The 22,317-nt window shown below is 62.6% G+C and overlaps 2 protein-coding genes across 13 annotated transcripts in view; one reads left to right on the forward strand and one right to left on the reverse strand.

The window, feature by feature from the left end:
- SBF1 (SET binding factor 1) overlaps window positions 1–9,422 on the forward strand; it is a 66,669-nt gene extending 57,247 nt beyond the window's left edge. For 2 of the 6 annotated variants that reach the window (XM_032105844.1, XM_032105843.1), the window contains 15 exons: window positions 271–408; window positions 1,319–1,414; window positions 2,125–2,202; window positions 2,686–2,870; window positions 3,387–3,563; window positions 4,683–4,784; window positions 4,858–5,043; window positions 5,480–5,606; window positions 5,684–5,814; window positions 6,350–6,583; window positions 6,691–6,801; window positions 7,044–7,255; window positions 7,386–7,473; window positions 7,563–7,694; window positions 7,800–9,422. In XM_032105844.1, the coding sequence (XP_031961735.1) occupies window positions 271–408; window positions 1,319–1,414; window positions 2,125–2,202; window positions 2,686–2,870; window positions 3,387–3,563; window positions 4,683–4,784; window positions 4,858–5,043; window positions 5,480–5,606; window positions 5,684–5,814; window positions 6,350–6,583; window positions 6,691–6,801; window positions 7,044–7,255; window positions 7,386–7,473; window positions 7,563–7,694; window positions 7,800–7,898 (2,096 nt within the window). In that variant the 3' untranslated portion in view covers window positions 7,899–9,422. The remainder of the gene's footprint in view (window positions 1–270; window positions 409–1,318; window positions 1,415–2,124; window positions 2,203–2,685; window positions 2,871–3,386; window positions 3,564–4,682; window positions 4,785–4,857; window positions 5,044–5,479; window positions 5,607–5,683; window positions 5,815–6,349; window positions 6,584–6,690; window positions 6,802–7,043; window positions 7,256–7,385; window positions 7,474–7,562; window positions 7,695–7,799) is intronic. The other 4 variants (XM_032105845.1, XM_032105848.1, XM_032105846.1 and 1 more) reach the window with 3 other exon arrangements.
- A 1,177-nt stretch (window positions 9,423–10,599) lies between these two features.
- On the reverse strand, window positions 10,600–21,948 carry LOC116442554. Of its 7 annotated transcripts, XM_032105700.1 has the most exons (6): window positions 17,527–17,661; window positions 17,232–17,296; window positions 16,729–16,925; window positions 16,482–16,621; window positions 16,323–16,372; window positions 10,600–16,246 (listed from the first exon to the last, which is right to left on the reverse strand). In XM_032105700.1, the coding sequence occupies exons 1-6, from the start codon at window positions 17,546–17,548 to the stop codon at window positions 15,635–15,637; spliced, it is 1,086 nt and encodes a 361-aa protein (XP_031961591.1). In that variant the 5' UTR covers window positions 17,549–17,661; the 3' UTR covers window positions 10,600–15,634. The 7 variants fall into 7 exon arrangements, with proteins under 7 accessions (XP_031961591.1, XP_031961592.1, XP_031961595.1 ...); XM_032105701.1 differs by lacking the exon at window positions 17,232–17,296 and having other exon boundaries at window positions 16,323–16,577; window positions 16,795–16,925; window positions 17,527–17,655; XM_032105704.1 differs by lacking the exon at window positions 17,232–17,296 and having other exon boundaries at window positions 10,600–16,372; window positions 16,482–16,577; window positions 16,795–16,925; window positions 17,527–17,654.
- Between the last annotated feature and the right edge of the window lie 369 nt (window positions 21,949–22,317).

A 22,317-nucleotide genomic window follows, 5' to 3' on the forward strand; every position in this document is an offset into this window, starting at 1 on the left:
CTCAGGGTGGTGACTCTTGGGGGTCTCCGTGGCTTGGGGTGGCGATACTTTGGGGTCTCTGGCTCTGGGTGGTGACACTGAGGTGTCCCCTGGCTCAGGGTGGTGGCACTCGGGGGTCCCTCAGTTGCGGGTGGTGACGCTCAGGGGTCTCCCTGGCTTGGGGCAGTGATACTTGGGGGTCTCCAGGATCCAGACGGTGACACTTTGGGGTCTCCAGCTCCGGGTGGTGACACCTGGGGGTATCCAGGTGACACTGGGGTGTCCCCGCAGGCCCGTCGCAGGCGGACTCCACGAGTCTGGAGCAGGAGAAGTACCTGCAGGCCATCATCAATTCCATGCCCCACTACTCAGACGCCGGCGGGCGCAACACCCTCAGCGGCTTCACCTCGGCTCACATGAGCAGTGCAGGTGAGGGGGCACAGGGGAGGGGGCACAGGGGGGCTCCTGCCAGCCCCGGGTCCTGCTGTGCGTGCCGGGGGAGCTGCTCCCTGGGCTCCCACATCCCAGGAGGCAGCGCAGCCTCTCCAGAGCTCCCAGCTCCTGCTGGCTGCGGGTGGGGATGGGTTTTGGGAGATCTGGTGTCCCCGGAGCACAGGGAGCCCCGGGGGTTTTGGGAAGCCCAGTGTCCCTGGAGCTGGGAGCACTGGGACCCCCAGCCTGTGCTGGGATCCAGGCGCTCTCCTGGGGCTGGTGGGGACAGACCCTTCCCACCAGGATCTCGGCACCGCGTGTTCCCCATGCACGGTGCCAGGGTCAGTCTGGAGACCCCCGGTAAGTCTGTGCCCAGCTGGCCCTTTCCCAACTGGCCCTTCCCAGCTGGCCCTTCCCTGCAGGGCAGAGCTCCATCACCCCCTGCCACACTCCAGTGCCATCCGTCCTGTCCCGGTGCCATCCGTCCTGTCCCAGTGCCATCCATCCTGTCCCGGTGCCATCCATCCTGTCCCCTCATCCCACCCATCATCACTGTGGACACATCCGGGGCTGGGGGTTCTGGGGAGCCCAGGGGGGCTCCCTGATCCTGAAGGGGGAGAATTTCCGACAGCCGCTCCGAGGCCTCTCCCCAGTTTGGGGGGACGTGGCTGGAGCGTGGCTGGAGCAGGGGGCTCAGCCCGGCTCTGGGGCTGGCACAGGGTGACCCCACCGTGGGCTGGGGGCCGAGCCCCCTCCCCCAGGCCTGCCCCAGGTTTTCCGTGGCTCCAGCTGGACGGTGCTTCCCGCGCTGGCTCCGCATCCCGGGGTCCCGCTTGCTGCCGCTTCCTCCCGGCCCCTGCCCCGGCTCTGGGGGGCCTCGGGAGCTGACGTTCTCTTGGTGCTGCAGATTTCTCCGACAAGAGGCAGCAGCCTAAGCTGGGATCGCTCATGAAGCAGGTGATGGGAGGGAAGGACGAAGGGCCTGGGACTTTGAGCCGCGGAGGTGAGGACGGGGCGGGGGCACTGCCTGGGGGCCTCGCTGAGACCCCCGGCCCTGGGCAGCTCTCGTAGAGTAGATGCTTCCCTGGGGGGAGCAGGTGATGATCCCTGGGAAGAGCAGCTGATTCCCAGGAAGAGCAGGTGATGGTCCTTGGGAAGAGCAGGTGATGGTCCCTGGGAAGAGCAGCTGATTCCCTGAGAAGAGCAGGTGATCCCTAGGAAGAGCAGCTGATTCCTGGGAAGAGCAGGTGATGGTCCCTGGGAAGAGCAGCTGATTCCCTGAGAAGAGCAGGTGATGATCCTTGGGAAGAGCAGGTTATGATCCCTGGGAAGAGCAGCTGATCCCTGGGAAGAGCAGCTGATGATCCCTGAGAAGAGCAGGTGACGATCCCTGAGAAGAGCAGGTGACGATCCCTGGGAAGAGCAGGTGATGATCCCTGGGAAGAGCAGCTGATTCCTGGGAAGAGCAGGTGATCCCTGGGAAGAGCAGCTGATTCCCTGAGAAGAGCAGGTGATCCCTGGGAAGAGCAGGTGATGATCCTTGGGAAGAGCAGGTGACGATCCCTGGGAAGAGCAGGTGCTCCTTGGAGCCGCGGCCGCAGGGAGGGAGGGAGGGCCCTGCCGCAGCCTCCGGCACCATCGCCTCCATCCCATTCCCTGTCCATGGCTCCGTCCCTGTCCCTTGCTGAGGTCACTTTCGTCCTGTGCCCCCAGGGCTGGGTCACAGAGCCAGGGTCATCACCCTGTCCTCCCCCAAGTGCGCGTCGCCGAAGGGCCGTGAGACGCCCCGAGGTACGGACGCGCCCGAGCCGGCCGGGTGTGACTGACCACTGACCCCCCACTCACTGCCCCCACACCACTAATCCCAGTAACCCCAGTAACCCCCCCGAGCCCCAGTGCTGCTCCAGGTGTGCCACGGGCACGGTGAGTACCGGGCAGCCTCCGCCAGGTTTGCTTTGGGCTCCTGGGGCTCTGCGGGTGCCGGGCGGGGGTGCAGTGGTGGCGGGGCTGTGGCACGGCGGGCAGGGCCGCGGTGCGGGTGGCAGCGCCTGGTGACGCCGGTTGCGGTGTGACAGTGACGGACACGGAGCCGCCGGGGCCGGAATCCAGCGGGCAGGAATTCCTGCAGCACCCAGAGGGAGAAGGAGCCAAAGCAAACCTGGTGCCCAGCACCTCCCTGGCATGTGCCCCCTGACGGGTCCCCCCAGCTGGGGACGTGGGGCCAGCGCAGCCCCCGAGCCCCGGCCCCGTCCTGAGCCCGCCCCGATCCCGCAGGGAAGTGGGGCAGCATCCGGGCCAGCGGCCGCATGAGCAGCTACGCCCTGAACGTGGAGATCGGGTCCCGGCTGGCAGGGAAGGACCTGCTGGGGACACAGCACAACGGGACCCCCGCCGAGCCCTCCTTCCTGCGGCAGCACCGCGCCTCACTCTACATCATCGGGGACAAGTCCCAGCTGAAGGTGACACGCCCGGCACGGCCACCACGGGCAGGGACGGAGCTGGGAAGGGTCTGGAGCCCCAGGAGCGGCTGAGGGAGCTGGAAAGGGGCTCAGCCTGGAGCAAAGGAGGCTCCGGGGGGACCTTGTGGCTCTGCACAAGTCCCTGACAGGAGGGGGCAGCCGGGGGGGAAATCGGGCTCTGCTGGCAGGGAACAGGGACAGGAGGAGAGGGAACGGCCTCAGGCTGGGCCAGGGGAGGGGCAGGGTGGGCATCAGCAGGAATTTCCCCATGGAAAGGGTGCTCAGGCCTTGGCAGGGGCTGCCCAGGGAGCTTTGGAGTGCCCATCCCTGCAGGGATTTAAAACCCCTGTGGATGTGGCACTTGGGGACAGGGGCAGTGGTGGCTTTGGCAGTGCTGGCAACGGTTGTGCTCCATGGTCTCCGAGGGCTTTTCCAATCCAAAGAATTCCCTGATCCCGAGGGTGGCAGTGGCTCAGGGCACCCCAGGCCAGCCCAGGCCGTGCTGTCCCTCCGCAGGGCGTGAAGCCGGACCCGCTGCAGCACTGGGAGGTGGTGCCCATCGAGGTATTCGACGTGCGCCAGGTCAAGGCCAGCTTCAAGAAGCTGATGAAGGCCTGCGTGCCCGGCTGCCCCTCCAGCGACCCCAGCGTGGCCTACCTGCGCTCCCTGGAGGAGTCGGAGTGGCTGTCCCAGGTCAGTCCTCCCCGCAGCCGGACCCGGCCCTGCCCTGTCCTGGGGTGACAGAGTGCGGGCGTTGGGGCGACAGGGAGTTCGCTGCTGTTTTCCCCAAAAGCGTCTCGGGCAAGAGACCCCTCGGGTGCGGCTCTATGGCCACTAGCTCGCTTCTCCTTTCTGCTGGTTAGCACCGGTGACACACACACACTCTCAGGCCAGACGGCTCCACGTCACCGAGATAAGGAGCCGAGGAGGGCCCTCGGCATGGCAAATCCCACGGTGGAGGTTTATTTCCTCCTGCGCAGGGGGACCAGGGGCGAAGAGGAGGCAGCACACCCGAAATGCGCTTTGCGTAGGGTCACAGAGCCAGCGCTGTGAGGGCACGGGGCCGAACAAAGGCGGGAGCAGGGAAGGGAACCAGTGCGCGCAGGGAAGGGCGGAGCGCGGAGCGGCTCAGGTGCGCGGCTGCTGGGAGGGGGAGTTTCCTTCCAACAGCGTCGGGGGCTGAGGGCACAATTCGCGAGGAGCTGTGGGAGAGGCTTTTCCTTTACAGCAGTAAGAAAGGTATCTCAAATAGCCGAGTTTTTCCACCAGGGGAGTGACGGGGTGATGGTCTCGGGGATCATCACCTGCTCTTTGCCACCTCGGGGCTCTCCGGCCCATCAGCCATCGCTGCTGCTGACTCAGTGACCCCAGCCCGGGGGGGGGCCTGAGCTCCCGGCCGGGCTCCAGTGCCCTGTGCAGAGCAGCGCTGGGACACCCTGGGGACACTCGGGTGTGTGTGGGGGACGAGGGTGGGACAGTGCAGGGCTCAGCTCCGTGGTGCTGGATGGAGCTGCTGGCCGGGGATGCCGGGCAGGACCCGCGGGATGCTCCGGAGGGGCTGGGACAGGGCAGAGCCAGCGTGGCCAGGAGGAGCTGGGGCAGCAGCCCGGGGCGACTGGTCCCAGTGTGGAGCCGTGGGAGGGGTCCCACTCTGGAGGGGGTGAGGGCCCCCTGTCCCTGCTGCCGTGTCCCAGCGCAGGGTGGTGGCCCCTGTGACCCTGAGCGTGGCCTCACTCCAGAGAAGGGGACACGGCCCCAGCACCCGCCCCGCAGTCCCTGCGCCCTCCTCACTCCTGGTGCTGCTCTTGGCAGATCCACAAGATCCTGCAGATCTCAGTGCTGGTGGTGGAGCTGCTGGACACGGGCTCGTCCGTGCTGGTCAGTCTGGAGGACGGCTGGGACATCACCACCCAGGTGAGAGCCTGGCAGCGGCCGGGGTGGCCCCGTGGCCATTCCCCGCAGCCCCTCAAGCCCCCTGTCCCCGCAGGTGGTGTCGCTGGTGCAGCTCCTGTCCGACCCCTACTACCGGACGCTGGAGGGCTTCCGGCTGCTGGTGGAGAAGGAGTGGCTGTCCTTCGGCCACCGCTTCAGCCACCGCGGCGCCCAGACCCTGGCGGGGCAGAGCAGCGGCTTCGCCCCCATCTTCCTCCAGTTCCTGGACTGTGTGCACCAGGTGAGCCCTGGCACCTGGGACAGGGGACCCCCGAGTGCCCACCGAGTCCCTGAGTGCCCAGCAGGACCCCAGAATGCCCAGTGGGACCCCCAAGCACCCACCAGGACACCCAGGTCACCGCCAGGACCCCAAAACCCCGGGAGCGCTCCTGGGGCAGCTGGGGGGTCTGGATCCCAGCCCAGCCCATGGCCATGGATCCCGGGGTGATCTGGGGCTCTCCGTGGCCATGGATCCCGGGGTGATCCGGGGCTCTCTGTGGCCGTGGATCCCGGGGTGATCCGGGGCTCTCCGTGGCCGTGGATCCCGGGGTGATCCGGGGCTCTCTGTGGCCGTGGATCCCGGGGTGATCTGGGGCTCTCCGTGGCCATGGATCCCGGGGCTCTCCGTGGCCGTGGATCCTGGGGTGATCCGGGGCTCTCCGTGGCTGTCCCCACAGATCCACCTGCAGTTCCCCATGGAGTTCGAGTTCAGCCAGTACTACCTGAAGTTCCTCAGCTACCACTACATTTCCAACCGCTTCCGGACATTCCTGCTGGACTCCGACTATGAGCGCATCGAGCTGGGTGAGGGCGGTGTGCGGGGCGGGGGTGGCACCGGCCCTGTGCCCCCGGTCACACCCGGTGTCCCCTCTGTCCCCCAGGGCTCCTGTACGAGGAGAAGGGCGAGCGGAAGGGCCAGCAGGTCTCCAAATCCATCTGGGACTACATCGACCGCCTCAACAAGAAAGCTCCCATCTTCTTCAACTACCTGTACGCCCCTGAGGATGGCGAGGTGAGAGCTGGGGGCACCTGGAGGGGCTGGGAGCACCCCGGAATCCTCCCTGCAGGAGCGGCTGGAGCTGGGATTTGCCACCGAGAAGGGACCTCAGAGCCCCTCCAGTGCCAGCCCTGCCATGGCAGGGACACCTCCCACTGTGCCAGGCTGCTCCAGCCCCAATGTCCAGCCTGGCCTTGGCCACTGCCAGGGATCCAGGGGCAGCCCCAGCTGCTCTGGGCACCCTGGGCCAGGGCCTCCCCACCCTCCCAGCCAGCAATTCCCAATTCCCAATCTCCCATCCAGCCCTGCCCTCTGGCACTGGGAAGCCATTCCCTGGCTCCTGGCCCTCCATGCCTTGGCCCCAGTCCCTCTGCAGCTCTCCTGGAGCCCCTTTAGGCCCTGCAGGGGACTCCGAGCTCTCCCTGGAGCTTCTCCTCTCCAGGCTGGACACTCCCAACACTCTGTGTGGACACGTTGTCCCTTTGGCCTGGCTGGGAATGTCCAGCCTGGCCCCGCCACCCTTTCTGAGCTGCCCCCGCCCCTCCCACAGGTGCTGAGGCCGTACAGCAACATCTCCAACCTGAAGGTGTGGGACTATTACACGGAGGAGACGCTGTCTGAGGGGCCCTCGTACGACTGGGAGCTGGTGCAGGGGCAGCCGGAGCCGGTGGAGGAGCCGGATCGCCAGGACACCGCGGCCCCGCAGAGCAAGCGCCGCATCATCTGGCCCTGCTACGACAACCGCAGCCGCGTGGAGCCCGACGCCATCTCCAAACTGCTCGAGGTGGGGATTGGTGTCCCCGGGGATGGCACCTGGCAGGGCCCCAGGACAGGGACAGCGGCCCCAGGGGTTCTGTCCCCTCTGGGCTGATGCCAGAATCCCTCCCGCAGGAGCTGCACAACCTGGAGATGGAGCTGGGGCAGGTCCCGGAGCGCTGGAAGGACACGTGGGACAAGGTGAAAGCGTCCCAGCGCACGGAGGGGCGGCAGGAGGGCAGCAGGGTAGGTGACAGGAGGTGACAGGCGCTGTCACAGGGTGTGACTGTGTGTGCCAGGGGCTGTGCCAGGGTGTGGACAGGCTGTGATGGGGCTGATGTGTGACAGGGTGTGGCAGGCTGGTGCTGGTTTTGGTGCTGCTTCTGGTGCTGGTTCGCTGCTGGTTTTTGTGCTGGTGCTGGTTCTGCTCAGCCCCAGATGGGGGTCCCCAGGACCTTGGTCCCTCCTCACCCTGTCCCTGTCCCCAGACCCCCAGCTCCCTGCTGATGTCGTCGGGGCTGTCGCACCACCGGCGCTCGCTGGGCGTGTACCTGCAGGAGAGCGGGGTGGGCTCCACGCTCAACCTCAGCCTGGACAGCGACACCAGCAGCACCTCCACCCCGTCCAGCGGGAAGCCGGGCGCCCGCCGCAGCACCTCCACCCTCTACAGCCAGTTCCAGATGTCCGAGAGCGAGAACAGGCAGGCGGGGCTGGGAATGGGCTGGGAATGCCGGCGGCGGGAGGGGGATCCTTCCCCGAGGGGCAGAACGTGGATCCCGGTGGGTTCCCATCCCTGACCCCGCTGTTCCCGGCCCCTTCCTGCCCCGCAGGTCCTACGAGGGGTCTCTGTACAAGAAAGGCGCCTTCATGAAACCCTGGAAGCCTCGGTGGTTTGTGCTGGATAAAACCAAACATCAGGTACCGGCTGGGCCCCGGGCTCTGTGCTGGCCCTCCATGCCCTCCGTCCCTCCTGTGCCCTGTCCTGAGCGCAGCCCTCTCTCCCGCAGCTGCGGTACTACGACAGCCGGATGGACACGGAATGCAAGGGGGTCATCGACCTGGCCGACGTGGAGTCCATCACCCCGGGCACCCCCACCATGGGGGCCCCCAAGACGGTGGACGAGAAAGCTTTCTTCGATGTGAGTGTCCCCAAGGGGCTGGTGCTGGGCAGCTCCCGGTCACTCCGGGCTCCAGCCGCTCCGGCTCCGGCCGCAGCTCTCAGCCCCTCCCGTCTCTGCCCACAGCTGAAGACGACAAAACGAGTTTACAATTTCTGCGCCCAGGACGTGCAGCTGGCCCAGCAATGGATCGACCGCATCCAGAGCTGCCTGTCGGACGCGTGAGCCCGGCTCAGCAGAGCCGCGATTCCAGGCACTGCTGCCAGGCCCGAGCGGGAGCAGAGGCAGCGCCGGGCTCGAGGCCGAGCCGGGACTGAGGGAGAGGAGGAAAGGCCCTTCCTCCTGCCCGCCCGCCCGGGCGGGACGGGGCCGTGTCCCGGGGCAGGGTGGCACAGGGAGGGATTCCTCGCGTTGAGGCGGGCGGGGGCCCCGGCCCGCCCCCGGCCCCGTCAGAGCCGTGTCGTGACCCCGTGTCCTCCGTGTGCCGCAGCCCCGCCCCACCTCCCTGGGCGGGGGGTCCTGTGCCCCACACCCCACCCCACACTGCCCGGGGAGGCAGAGCTGCCCCTCGTCCTGCTCCTCGTCCTGCCCCCCTTGCATGTCTGCCAGAGCCCCCGGAACCTGCCCCGCCCCTCCCGCTCCGGGAGCGAGTCCTGGGCTCCGGGACCCGCAGCTCCGGGGATGGCAGAGCTGACAGCGGAGCACCGGGACCATCCCGCGTCCCAGCCTGGAGCCGCTCCCGGCTGTGCACAGGAACGGGAATGCTGGGAATACTGGGAATGCTGGGATGCTGCGGGCGCTAGCTCCGTGTGCCCAGAGGGGATGTGGCCGTGGCCACTCTGCTCCCAGCGGGCAGGAGGCTCCTCGCGCTGTGGCCGGGGGTCCCTGTCCTGCTGGGGTCCCTGTCCTGGCTGGGACAGTCTCTACCTCCAGGCTGGCTGTCGCGGGGGCACATTCCCTGCGGGAGGTGCCAAACGCTGCAGCCTCCTGGGTGCCCCTCTGTCCCCTCCCGGGGGTGGGGACCAGACCAGCCCCGGGATGAGGGTCCCCTCCGGCCACAGCCACACGGGGCTGGGACGGGGCTGGGACAGCGGCCCTGCAGGTGCCACCCGGTCTCTGCACGGTCTCTTTGCACAGGTCACACCCCCCCCCGCCCCCGCTGCCCTTCCCCTCCTCAGGGCTCTCCTCCCTCCCCAGTCCCCCCCCGTGCCCCTTTGTGCTCTGCCCGTGCCCGGCCCAGGGGATCCAGGGGAGAAGCTCCTGTCCCTGTCCCAGCCCCGCTGTCCCCCCCCGCTGCTGCTGCCCCTCAGTGCCAGGGGGGCTCTCGGTACAGAATCGGCTCCTGCAGCCCCCCCGCCCCCCCGCCCTGGTGTGAACTGGGGGGTTCGGCGTGGGGGGACCCCAGACAGGCACCGTGGGGTCACTGCGGCCCCGCTGCTGCCCGGGACCCCCCAGCACCCCCAGGACTGACCCCCCCCAGCTCCGCCAGTCCCCCCACCCGTCTTGTTTTTAAAGTCCAGCATTTTATTTCCGTGCAGAGCTCTTTGTACAGTCCCCGTTCTCTGTACCAGACTGGCTGTGCAGGTGTAACACGGAGGTTTTGTAACTTACCCGAGCAGTTGTAGATTATTGAAGTTTCTGTACATTGTGTCAAACATGCAGAGTCCTTGTATTGTATTTGTGCCTAGAGGAAAAGGTTATTCTATAAAGAGAAAACTAACGGAATTTAATAAAAAAATTAATATGAGAGACGCTCCTTTTGCCTCGCTGAGCACCGGGAAAACGCAGCAGACTCGGGACACACCACGGGACAGGCCCAGCTCCTGTCCTCGGGGACTCGGTGTCCCTGTGTCACAGGGCAGAGCACCTGGGGGCATCCTGGCACAGGGACCTTTGTCCTGCACTGGATCCGCTCTGTCCCACCCGCTCCTGCTCCGGCTGTCACTGTTTCAGCCTGACAGGGGGGAGAGCCAGGGAGGGAACAGGGACAGGAGAGAGGGAACGGCCTCAGGCTGGGCCAGGGGAGGGGCAGGGTGGGCACCAGCAGGAATTTCCCCATGGAAAGGGTGCTCAGGCCTTGGCAGGGGCTGCCCAGGGAGCTTTGGAGTGCCCATGCCTGCAGGTGTCCAAAGAATTCCTGGAGGTGGCACTGAGGGCTCTGGGCTGGGGACATGGTGGGGCAGCGGGCACCGAGTTTGGACTGGGAGGGCGTTTCCAGCCTCAGGGATTCCATGATCCATCAGGGGCTTTGGCTCCCGGGTGTTGGGTTGTGGCAGCTGCATTGTGAGGAAATCCCAACCCTGGCGGATTGTGCCAAATTTTGCGCCAACATCCTCCGGTCTCCATCCTCAGGGACGCTGCTGCTGCTGGGCAAGGAGGGAAGGAGGGGCAGCCGCGGCCCCGGGGGGCAGGGCTGGGCTCCCCTGGGCCGCTCCCCGGTGGCCTCCCCGGGCTCTGCGGTGGCCCCGAGCAGCGGAGCCGCCTCCCGGGGCTGCGCTTTTCCGGGGGATCCCGGTGCTGGCGGCTGCGCCGGGAGCAGCCCTGGCGGAGCCGTGCGGTCACCGCCCTGCGCTCGCTCGCCGGGGCTGCGGGCAGGGGCAGCTTTGGGCCCGGGCCCTCCCTCCTGCCCCGGCCCCGCCGTGCGCTCGGCGCTCCCAGCACCGGGCAGGCACCGGGAACCCTGGAATGGTTCGGGCGGAAGGGACGGGGACCCCAAACGTTCCCGTCCCGATGCCAGAAGGGAAGGCCCCGCCCGGGGGTCACGGGGACCCTGCGGCAGCTCCGGGGCTGAGCCCGGGCCGGCTCCGCCCGCGGGCTCTGGGGGCTCCCGGCTCAGCCCGGCTCCCCGTCCCGGCCCCGCCCGTCCCGAAGCCCCCTCGGGACCCTCGGCGTGTCCTGCAGGACGGAGGAACCCAGCACCGGCACGTGAATTTTGAGCTTTTATTGATAGTTGGAATTTACAGCCTAAAACTGACAACATAGAGAGATGCAGACTTTTTTCCTTTTTCTTCTTTTCTTTTTTTTTTTTTTTTACTTTTTTGGTCGCTTTTTTACAAAAAAAAAAAACAAAAAACAAAAAACAAAAAACAAAATAACCAAAAAAGCCACCAGCATCAGATTTACAATATAAAAGTTTTGACAGTAGAGAGACTAAAGTACATCTGGAATTACTCAGAAAAATAAACAGGGAAAAGGCAGTAATTTCAAATTTGTCCCTCATATTTACACATAATACACAGACATTGCTTACAAAGACCCGGATCCCACGTTTAAGGGCAGTTGGCATCGTGAGAAGGCTCCCCCGGCACCGCCCTCTGCCCGCCCCGCGCCGGGCCGGGAGCGGATCCCGGCATCTCCCCGCGGCCCCTCCGTGGTTTTATTGCTTTGCGGGGCCGGTGGTTGTGGATGAAGGCATCGAGTCCCCCCCCGCTCGCTGCTCGTGCCGGGGCACCCCCATCCCTCGGGAACTGCCGGGATGCCCCCCGTGCCAGCGCAGATGTTCAGGGAGACCCAGCTCGGGACACCGCGGCGGGATTTTGGAAGAGCGGGAACAGGAGGAGCGGAGCGACGCTGAAAATCCGGGCTCGGGCTGGCGACCCCCACTGCAACATTCCCGAATCCATGAACCCCCATCCCCCCCTCGAGCTGTTGGATTTATGGGATCTCCGGTGCTCAGGGAAGGCTCCGCTCCCATCCCACAGCCTGGAATCAGCTCTGCCTCAGCTGGGACGTGGGGACGGCAGAGGTGCCATTCCCAAGGCCTTTTCCCAAAATGAGCCAAGGCCAGGAGCCAGGCACGGCCTGGGATGGGCACGGAGCCCCTGGGATGGACACATATCCCACCGGGATGGCCACACATCCCGGACGGAATCCGCTCCCTCAGGACACGCCGGGATGGCCCTGCTGGCTCCGGGCACCGCTGTGGTCCCAGAGGCTCCGGCTCTCCCGGAGATCCGGAATTATTCCCGACAAACAGCCTGGCCTGGGTCATTTTAGATCAAACCGGAATTCGGGGTCCTTTGGCCGGAGGCGGCGCCGGGGTTTCCAGGGGGTGAATCCATGGATTGTGCTAACAGTCAGAGCCGAATGTTCCCAACCAGCCCCTGGAAGGGACGGAAAAGCCCTGGAAAAGCGACTCCAGAGGCTCCAACTCAACAGCAAACATGGAATATTCCGAGGGCAGATGGACGGGAGAGGCTGGGCGGGAAGCGGAGCTACGGAGGGAGGGATTTGCCGGAGCAAATTGACCGTGCAGGACCCGTGCAGGAAAACCACCGGGAAGCGCCGGGGATCGGGATGTGCCGGCAGGGATCGCCCCCGCGGATCCCGAGGCTCGGGGCAGGGTAAAGGAAAGGTTTGGAAAACGTCACATCAAGGAAAATGTCTGGAAAACTCAACATTTCCACCCAAATTCCTCTCAACTGCCACCGCATCCGGGTCGGACATGGAAGGCAAAGACAGGAACAAGGAAAGTCCAGAACCTCTTCCGAGAGCGCCAGGGACAGCCCAGGCCGGCTCCAGCCTGGAACGGCCTCTCCCGCCCGGAGAAATGGAACCGGCGTAAAATAAAGGCAAGGAGTCGCTCTGTTCCCAGCCCTGGGACTCCCGGAATTCCCAGCCCTGCCCAGTACCTGGGATTGGGATTGGATTGATTTGTACCGACGCCGGAGCCCACTGGGAAGGTGCAAATCTCCTGCTCCAGGAGTTCCCAGCAAAGCCAAAAGCTCTGGGAAAAACGGGATTCGGGCGAGTTTAGAAATCTCTGCAATAAATTTATATAAATATTCCCTATTTACAGCAAACATCGGGAATGGGAGCGCAGGGAGGGAAGGAGGAGCCAGGGACACGCTCGGAGCAGCTCCTGCTGCCGCCCCCGGGATGCCCCCGCCTGTCCCAGTGTCCCCGCAGCCCTCATTCCATGGATCCATCACCTCTGGAATGCTCCTGCCTGTCCCCAAGGCTGGGGCGGAAACCAACCACCTCCTTCCCTGAAATCCCAAGGATTTTAATCCCAAGGTCTCTCCTTGTCACGGTCCAACCCTCGAGTCCCGGCCTCAGCCAAACGGGGAACCCACGGGAAAGGTTCCGGCTCTCCTGGGAACTGGGAATGGCTACGGAGGGTGGGGGTCAGGTCCTGTTCCTGAATTGGCCATAAATCCATGCGGGAAGTCCGGCTGCTCCGGCAGCGCCCGCCCGGCTCCGGCCCCGCGGTGCCTCCTGGGATCCCAGCCAGGGATGGGATGGTTCGGAACAGGGAAAGGGTGAATCCAAACCAGGGAAATCCCAACCCACCGCAGGGAATTCCTGACTCCCGCCACTCCCTCTGGGCCAGGGTCCGGTTGAAGTTTGGATCCCAGCAGTGGGAGCTTGGAACATTCCTGCTTTTCTGCCATGGCTGCCAGCGAAGGGAGGGACAATTTTAAGAGGGAAAAGCTCATCAGGGATTTCTCTGGGACTGCTTGGCAGGAAAATCCCTTTCCATTCCCAAAGCCCCCAGATCCAGCGGGGGAATGTTCATCTTCCACAAGGGGGAAATATTTACAGGCCCAGGAAGTTTTCAGTTAAATTCCATTAAATAATAAAATATTTGGAATTAAACATTAATTCCATTCCATCAGAAAATCGGGAATAATCCTTATTTCTGGCAGTTTTAAGCCCAGTTTCTGTCCCACTCGGGGACAGCTCCGGTGCTCAGGCCGGAGTCTGGGATCAGTCTCGAGCAGACAGGAAATGGACGCAGAATTCCCACTCCTGCCCCACGTTATCCCTTGGGAAAGGATCCACAACTGGGATACAGCCCCGCACGGCCCCAGAGGGAACCCCGGGAGCTGAGGATTCCCAAAGGACGTTCTCCTTCTGTTCTGTGGAATTCTAACAGGGCCCCGTTCCCAACCATCATCCTCACATCCCGAATGCAGGGAAGTCCAGGGAAGGGGCCCTGGGGGTCCTTGGGGATCCTCGGGGGTCCCTGGGGAAGCTCCCAGGGAGCAAATCCCGCTGGAGTGGGAACTGCAGCCGGGGGACACCGGGGATGGGATAACTGGGGTACAGGGATGGATGAACTGGGATACTGGGATGGATGAACTGGGATACTGGGATGGGCTAACTGGGATACTGGGATGGGCTAACTGGGGTACAGGGATGGATGAACTGGGATACTGGGATGGGCTAACTGGGATACTGGGATGGATGGACTGGGATAGGCTAACTGGGATACTGGGATGGGCTAACTGGGATAAGGAGCTGGGAGGTGTAGGGGGAAGAGCACAGGGAACAGAAATCCCTTGTTGGGATTGGGATGGATTTAAGGCACTCGGAACAGCGGGATTGGGAATGTTTGTTATCCATGGGCTCGGGCACAGGACATTCTCCTTCCCTGTTTCCTGCGATCTGGGATGGACCAGGATCCAAGCTGGAATGGGAAGAGAGGGCTCCTTCCAGACTAAATCCAAGGCACTGGGATTGCTCTGGAGCTGCCACTATGCTCAGCGCCCTGGAACAGCTCCTGGATCCGAGGGAGAAAAACCTTTTTTGGGAAAGCTGCAGCAGGTCCGGAGCCAGGGGAGGGAGGGATGGGGATTGCAGGGATGTGATGCAATCCATGGAATGAACTGCAAATTAATGGGATGAAGGGGAAGGGAAAGGGAAAGGGGAAGGGGAAGGGAAAGGGGAAGGGGAAGGGAAAGGGAAAGGGAAGGGAAGGGAAGGGAAGGGGATTTTCCACACAAAGCCACTTTTCCAGATTCTGCCGTGGCCAGTCAGCCGCAGATTGGAGTTTGAACATTCCTGGGATGAGAGAGAGGAGCAGAGCAAGAGCTCAAGTGTCCGTGCAGTCACTGCCAGGTGTGGGAAGCAGGGAGGTGAGGAGCAGGGAACGGCTGCAGGGAGCAGGGAAAGCACAGCAGGGCCAGGGAACAGCTGCAAGGACAAACTGCAAGGACCATGGAACAGACGTGAGGATCAGAGAACTGCAAGGGATGACTCCAAGGAGCCAGGAATTCACAGGAGGACACGGAAGGCACGCGAGGACCGTGGAAGAAGGGAACTCCAGGCCCAGCTCCGGGCTCTGGGGCGGAGCAGCTGAACTTCCCCGCCCCAATCCCAGCACTCCAAGGTTCTCCAGCAGCACTCTGGGAAAGCGGAGAGTGGGAGAAGCGTTTCCATGGACAGAAGGTCTCCAAGGACATTTGCTGTGCCTGTGGGCAGTTCCATTCCACGTCTGGATCCATGAGATCCGGCCACGGGGAGCCTCCGGCAGCGCCCTCGCTGCCACAGACACCAAACCCAGCAGGGGAATCCCTACGGCATTCCCAGAATTCCTACAAAGTTCTGCAAAACTACCTCTGAGCATCAAAATTACAGGAGAAAAGATTTTCTCCTCGTTTCCATCTGTCCAAGGAATTTGAGGGAATCAAAAATAGAAGGGAAGGCTCTGCCCTCTAGAAAAGGCCCGAATTCCGGGAGAGAGGAAAATCCCTCTCTTCCCGTCAGCACCAAATACAAAAATACACTTCCCATGGGAATATCCCACTCTCTGCTGGGAGAGGTGAGGACCACCAGGGAATACCGGGAATTCTGTACAAATCCAGGCGGGAGCCCTTGCTGGATGAGGTAAGAGAGGTTCAGAGGAGCGATGCCACCGGGAAGGAGCCAAATTGTTCCTTTTCCGTTTGTTTGTCCCAAAGTTGAGCCCTAAATATGCCTGGAAAACTCCTTGGGTTTGCCAGAACGTTCCACCACGGAGGGAAAAAACCAGGATCAAACACCACAATCCCAGCCCAAACTCAACAGCATTCCTGATAAAGTCGGAAACGTTATCCAGGACGAAACCAACGGGAACTGATCCAACCCATTTTCCAAAGGATTTCAGATTTTCACTGACATTGCTGGAGCTGATCCAACACTCCAAGGGCATCATGCCACTCCTGCCACTGCCACATGTCATTAATTAACACAGGTGATTAATTAACGCTGCCAAATTCCAGAGCCGATTCTGGACTGGGAACGCCACAGTCCCAAATCCAATCTCGGCAGAGCAAAGGGGAAAATCCTGACACCGAATCCAAGGGAGAACAGTCACAGCCGAACGCCGGCACCCCGGTTTTCCATGGGGACACCTGGCTGCACCCGCACCAGCACACACAATTCCAAGGGCTGAGCTTCGGGAGCTCCCAGGGAGCCTCCAGCCCTGCCCTGCCCCGGTGGCTCCGTCCTGGACACAGCCGGGATTCCAGGGGGGCACATTCCTGCCTCCCCGGCAGCAGGGGAAGGAGCAGGGCGGGATGGGGAGGAGAGCACCGGACGGAGCCAGGAGAGCGGGAACGGGAAATGGCAGGAAGAGCTCCCAGTGCCGACGTGTGCGGAGGCAGGCGGGGATGAGGAGACAGGGAATTCTCTGGGGACAGCACGGAGCCCAGTGAGGCCCAGTTAAACCAGTTCACAGCCAGTTCTCGAGGGACAGGACAGTGGGAAGACGGGCACAGCCTGTACAGCCTGGAAACAGCCCGGACACGCCCCGGACACACCCCCAACACGCCCCGGACACACCCCCGACACACCCCGGACACACCTCGGACATCCTGGATATACCTCGGACACATCCTGGACACACCTCTGACACACCTCTGACACACCCCCGACACACCTCCAACACATCCTGGATACACGTCGGAAACATCCTGGACACACCTCTGACACACCTCTGACACACCCCCGACACACCCTGGACACACCTCTGACACATCCTGGATATACCTGGACACATCCCAGACACACCCCGGACACACCCCCGACACATCCTGGACACACCTCCAACACATGGATATACCTCGGACACACCCTGGACACACCCCAGACACACCCTGGACACACCTCTGACACACCCTGGACACATCCTGGATACACCTTGGACACAGCCCAGACACACCTCGGACACACCCCGGACACACCTCCAACACATGGATACACCGTGGACACAGCCCGGACACACCTCGCACACACCCCGGACACACCTCGTACACACCTCGGACACACCCTGGACACATCCCGGACACACCTCGGACACACCTCGGACACACCCTGGACACATCCCGGACACACCTCGGACACACCCCGGATACACCTCGTACACACCTCGGACACATCCCTTACACACCCTGGACACACCTCGGACACACCTTGGACACACTCGGACACACCTCCAACACATCCCGGATATACCTGGGACACATCCCGGACACACCCTGGACACACCTCGGACACATCCGGACACACCTCGCACACATCCCTTACACACCCTGGATACACCTCGCACACACCTCGGACACACCTCTGGCACACCCCGGACACACCTCGGACACAGCCCAAACACACCTCGGACACACCTTGGACACAGCCCGGACACAGCCCGGACACACCCTGGATACACCTTGGACACACCCGGACACATCTCTGACACACCCCGGACACACCTCGGACACAGCCCAAACACACCTCGGACACACCTTGGACACACCTTGGACACAGCCCGGACACACCCTGGATACACCTTGGACACACCCGGACACACCTCCGACACATCCCGGATATACCTGGGACACATCCCGGACACACCCTGGACACACTCCGGACACACCTCGGACACATCTGGACACACCTCACACACATCCCTTACACACCCCGGATACACCTCGGACACACCCCGGACACACCCCAGATACACCTCCGATACACCCTGGACACATCCTGGACACACCTCGGACACACCCCAGATACACCTCCGATACACCCTGGACACATCCTGGACACACCTCGGACACACCCCGGACACACCTCCAACACATCCTGGATACACCTCGCACACATCCCTTACACATCCTGGACACACCTCGGACACACCCCGGACACACCCCGGATACCCCTCGCACACATCCCGGATACACCCCTGACACGCCCCGGACACACGTCGGACACACCCGGGACACACCTCCGACACACCCTGGACACATCCTGGACACACCTCGGACACATCCCGGACACACCCCGGACACACCTCGGACACAGCCCGAACATACCTCAGACACACCTCGGACACAGCCCGGACACACCCTGGATACACCGTGGACACACCCTGGACACATCCCGGACTCACCCGGACTCACCCGGACACGCCCCGGACACGCCCCGGACACAGCCCGAGCCCTTCACTAAGCACCACACTCCGGTTTTCCCGACCAATCCATTCCCAGCCCGGCCGCTGCGAGCAGCAGGGTCCCCTCAGGATGGGGGTCCCCAAGGGGCTGGGCGTTCAAGGCCTGTGGTGGCCCCAGCAGAGGAGAACTCTCCAGTCTGACTGGTTTGTACTGGTCTGGGATGGTCACAGCTGAGACCTCTCCATGCCCACAGCCACATTCCCACACCGTGGAGCTCCCTCACCCCCCCTTCCCAGAGCTCTCCCAGGGCCGGGAGGAGATGCTGGAATTGGGGTTCCCTGCAGGGAGAAGCGGCTGCGATGCTGGATTTAAAGGCGGGCTGGGCAAAGAGCGAGGAAGGGGCTGAGGCTGCCCTGGGAGCACCCAGGGCAGTGGGAGCCTCTCCCACCCCTTTGGGATGGCCGGGCAGGAACGGGGCTCTGCCTCCCAGCAGAGTCACCTGGGCCACTGGGACATGGGGTCAGCTCAGGGGAAGGGGAAGGCTCAGACCCCAAGGGATGAATAAATGGCGGCAAAATTCCTCCAGGAGATGGTTCGGTGCCGAGAGGCGCCACCCGACAGTCCTGGGAAAGGCTCCTGGCCCGGGAAAGGCTCCATCCCAGAAAAAAGGCCCCAGCAGGGCAGGGCAGGGCAGGAGGGACAGGAAGGCGCTTGGTGGCTGCAGGGACCGAGCCCAGGCTGGAGCACGATGAAGCCTCAGCGCGGAGCAAACCCCGAGTGCCTGGCACAGGGATGTGCCCCCCCGGCACAGGGATGGGCTCCAAGGTTTGCCACTGACGAATCAGGATTTTAATTACAGCTCCCTGGGGAAAATGAGCCTGGGGTGCCAGTGCAGAAGAAGAAGGTAATTTAAATGATACTTCCTTGAGATATGTTCTTTGGGAATGTCCCTGCACCTTTGCTCCAAACCTTTTGCTGGGGAATGTGGAAACGGGGATGCCCGAGCCCTCTGGAGCAGACACTGAGGGCAGCACTTGGCTCTTTGCCATTGTTTTGGTAATTTTTTCCTTTTTTCCCAATCTGCGCCCCCCGGGTTTCCATTCCCTGCCCGCCTGCAGCTCTCCAAAGAGATGTTCTTGATGAACCCCTGGGATGAAACCTTGGGATTCCATCCCAAGGGCAGCAAAGCCTTGGGATGCTCAGAGAGCTTCCCTCAGGCTTCGCTGAGGGCGCAGGATCCCAAAAAGCAGCCGGGATTTTGCCTGCCTGACTGCTATGCCCCAAGGGAAGCAGGAATTCTGCTTCAGGGAAGTTTTTGACTGGAATTGCTGCGGGAATGTTCCTTGCTGGCTGCCCTTCGGGGTGGCGGGTGCAGCTTGAAGGGGATCTCAGCCATGGCACATGCAGGGATTGCAGGACACACCTCTGGATACCCCTGCATTGAGGGGGCCCAGACCCCCCTCCCAGCCTCTCCTGAGCCCCAGGAATGTTCAATCCCAGCCACTCCGGCTCTAGCCGCCATCGGATCACAGCTCCACACACTGGGATTTGGGATTCTGAGCCCTCCAGCTGTGCTCCCCTCCCTCCACTCTGCACCCAGGTGTCACCACAGGACTTGGGGCACCAGGAAGGGTCACCCGATGTGACAATGGATGGGGACAATGGACGGGGACGCTCCCAACACCGCGTGATGTTTCCATCCCCCATCGATCCCACCCAGAGACAGACGTGCCACGATCCACGAATTACCCGGGACTGGCCGCACGGATGAGGTTTAACTGTGCACAAGAGCCCCTCCCCTCCCTCTCTCCCATCCCAGTGTGGGGCAGTCAGCACAGCGGGATCCCCGGATCCAGTGGGATCACCGGATCCCTGGATCGATGCCCAGGCAGGCAGAGCCCTGAATGGAACATTCCAGAATCATTCCCCAGTAACTTGGCCTTGCTGGTTTTGGTCTCTATCCTGGAGCTGTGCAGAGAGAAAACTGCAGCCCCTTGTGCTCCCAGAGTCTCCTTCCTGGCTTTGTCACAAGATCCAAGTGTGTGCGGATAAATATCCATGGAATTACACAGGCCTGCGTCCATCCGCACACTCAGCAGCCCCAGGGGCAATCCCAGCACCACGGACACCCTGTGGACATGGAAGGTTCCAAGCACTGCACACGAGGCAGGAGGGAAGCATGGAGCAGGATGTGGGGAGAGCCTTCGGACACGGAGCTGGGCAAGGCCGGGGGATGAAGGGATGGGGGACAAGGAATTCCATCCTCAGAAGCCAAAGATCCTGCTCCAGCCCCGGGAAGCTCTTCCTGGGAGAGGGAAAACCCCACGTGGGACACTCCAACCCCCACCCGCCCACTGTGCCTCCGGAGGGATGGGAAACTCTGCCTTAGAAGGGTTTTCTGTTCCTGGTTTCCCCACAAAACCACTGGAGCCAGGTAAGGAACTGGCTCCGATCTGTTGGGAGCTGCAAACCCCGGCAGCCCAAGCAGCAGGAATTGGTTCTGGATCAGCCCCTGGCTGTGGGAAGAGCAGTCCCAGGGGAGTGGAGAGGTGGAATGAACTGAGAGCCTCAATCCTGACTGTGGAGGGATCATCCACGGGCACAAAGCCACGGAATTTGTGCATCTCCACAGGTGTGGCCAAGCCCCAGTGATGTGTCTGAGCACAAAGCAATAAATGAACCCGTAACGAGTCCCAGTAACGGGCTGTGTTCGGATTGGATATGCCCAAGGATATTATTATTCTAATCATTATTATTAATACAATTATTATTATTAAAGCTCTCGCTGACACTCAGAGACTCGAAGCCTAAGCTGAGGAACGCCAGGCTGGAATTGCAGCGGAAGGCACGGATCCTCTGGGAGACACCGCGGGGTTATTGCTGCCCCATCCCTGTCCAGGTGAAACCACTGCTCCCAGAGCTCGGCATTCCGGGGGTGGTGGCCCTGTCCTGTCCCTCGGGCCACGGGAGGGGACCCCTCTGTGGCCCCACCCCACCCAGAGCACTGCTCCGATGGGAAGGGATCCCAGCTGTGCCTGCTGAGGACATTCCCCTCCTCTCCCGATCCCAAACGGATCTGGGCACAGCTGCTCCCGGGGCAAGCAGAGGGAACAGCTGGAAGAGCACCCAGCATCCCCCGGATCCAACCTGGCTGCACCAGCACAGGGATCCTTCAGCTTCCATGGAATCGCGTCTGGGGTCCCAAGAATGCCCGAGGGGAAGCCGATGTCCAGCAGAACTCTAGCACCAATCCTTGGAAAATTAAGACTTGAATGTGTCTCCAGTCAGGACCTCAAAGCCACTGATCCCGTCTGAGAGTCCTGCCTGGGAGTGGGATTGATCCCTGAACACCAAGAGGGGAAAGCAAAGCACAAAGTGAGATTTTTTTTCCCTCCCAGTGCAATTAACTTTAAATTATTAATTTTAAATTACACGGAGTGAGTGAAAACTTCCAGAACGAGAGCCCTGCGCCATCTGATTCCGGAGCAACTGGGGCTGGGGGACAGCCCAGCCCTGCTGGCAGCACACGAGTGGCCCACAGCCCCAGTAACCGGCAGCATCCCAGTAACCTGCAGCATCCCAGTTCCTGGGATCCAGCCCCTTTTCCCTCCGAGCAGAGCTGACCTGGGCACACAGGGCTGAGCCGGGGCTGCGGGATTGGCGCCGTCGGACACGGACCCAGCGGAGCAGCCCCAGCCCCACAGCGGGAACACCGCGTTCCCCTCCCAGCCCAGGTAAGGACACTCCATGGGCACTGACCCCACAGCACAAGGAAAGGATTTCCGGGCGGCCAGGGCCTGGCCAGGCCGCCTCTGCTGGGAATGTGAGCTACTTCCCACCCTCGGGAATGCATCCCAAAGCAGCTGCTTGGCTCCCTGTGTGCCAAGCTCCAGCTTTTGCTCCAAAGGGAAGGATTTCCCCGGATTCCACCTGCCAGGGGGTTCCAGCTGAGCTGCCCCAGGTGGCCCAACCCCTCCAGTGCCCCCGTGTGCCCCCCAGGCCGGGCTGGCAGCAAGCTCAGAGCCTGGCACCAGCACGGCATTCCCGGGAGCAGGGCTCCAGCCTGGGCACATCCCAGCTCCAGGTGTTCCCTTCACCTGGCCCTGCTCTCGCCCTGCCCCGAGGGACCCGGGTGTCCCCCAGGGCTCTCCGTGTCTCCCCCGGGCGGGCACGGCCGCAGCCGTGTCCCTTCCAACGCTGTCATCACCAGGTACAAAGTGCAAAAGTGTTGCTGTTCCTGCATCCATTAAAAACTTTAAAAACAGAACAAAACAAACAGAAAAAGGATTTCCATCATCATTTGCAAATACATTAATTCATTCTCCAAAGAGCCAGCGAACCCCTGGTCACCTCCTCGTGGGCAGGATCCCCCTGCGGCCAACACGGACATTGGCAGGAGAGGCCACCTCTGACCCAGTGCAGATCCTGCCCTGACCCCCCCCGTGTCCATGGAGAGCCCGGAGCAGTCCCTGGAATGCAGGGACACCCCGTTC

This window comes from Corvus moneduloides, chromosome 4, assembly GCF_009650955.1.
Source record: "Corvus moneduloides isolate bCorMon1 chromosome 4, bCorMon1.pri, whole genome shotgun sequence".
NCBI classification, from domain to species: Eukaryota; Metazoa; Chordata; class Aves; order Passeriformes; family Corvidae; genus Corvus; species Corvus moneduloides.

Bases quoted from the DNA above. Each gene is read 5' to 3' on its own strand.
- LOC116442554 (XM_032105699.1), bottom strand. From the start codon at position 17,548: ATGTGTAAGGGATGTGTGCGAG. The intron at 16,926-17,526 runs GTGTATCCAGGA...GATGTGTCCGAG, and splicing joins GTGTAAGGGATGTGTGCGAG to GTGTGTCCAGGGTGTGTCCG. The intron at 16,622-16,728 runs GTGTGTCCGGGA...CATGTGTTGGAG, and splicing joins GTGTCCGAGGTGTGTCCGAG to GTGTGTCCGGGGTGTGTCCG.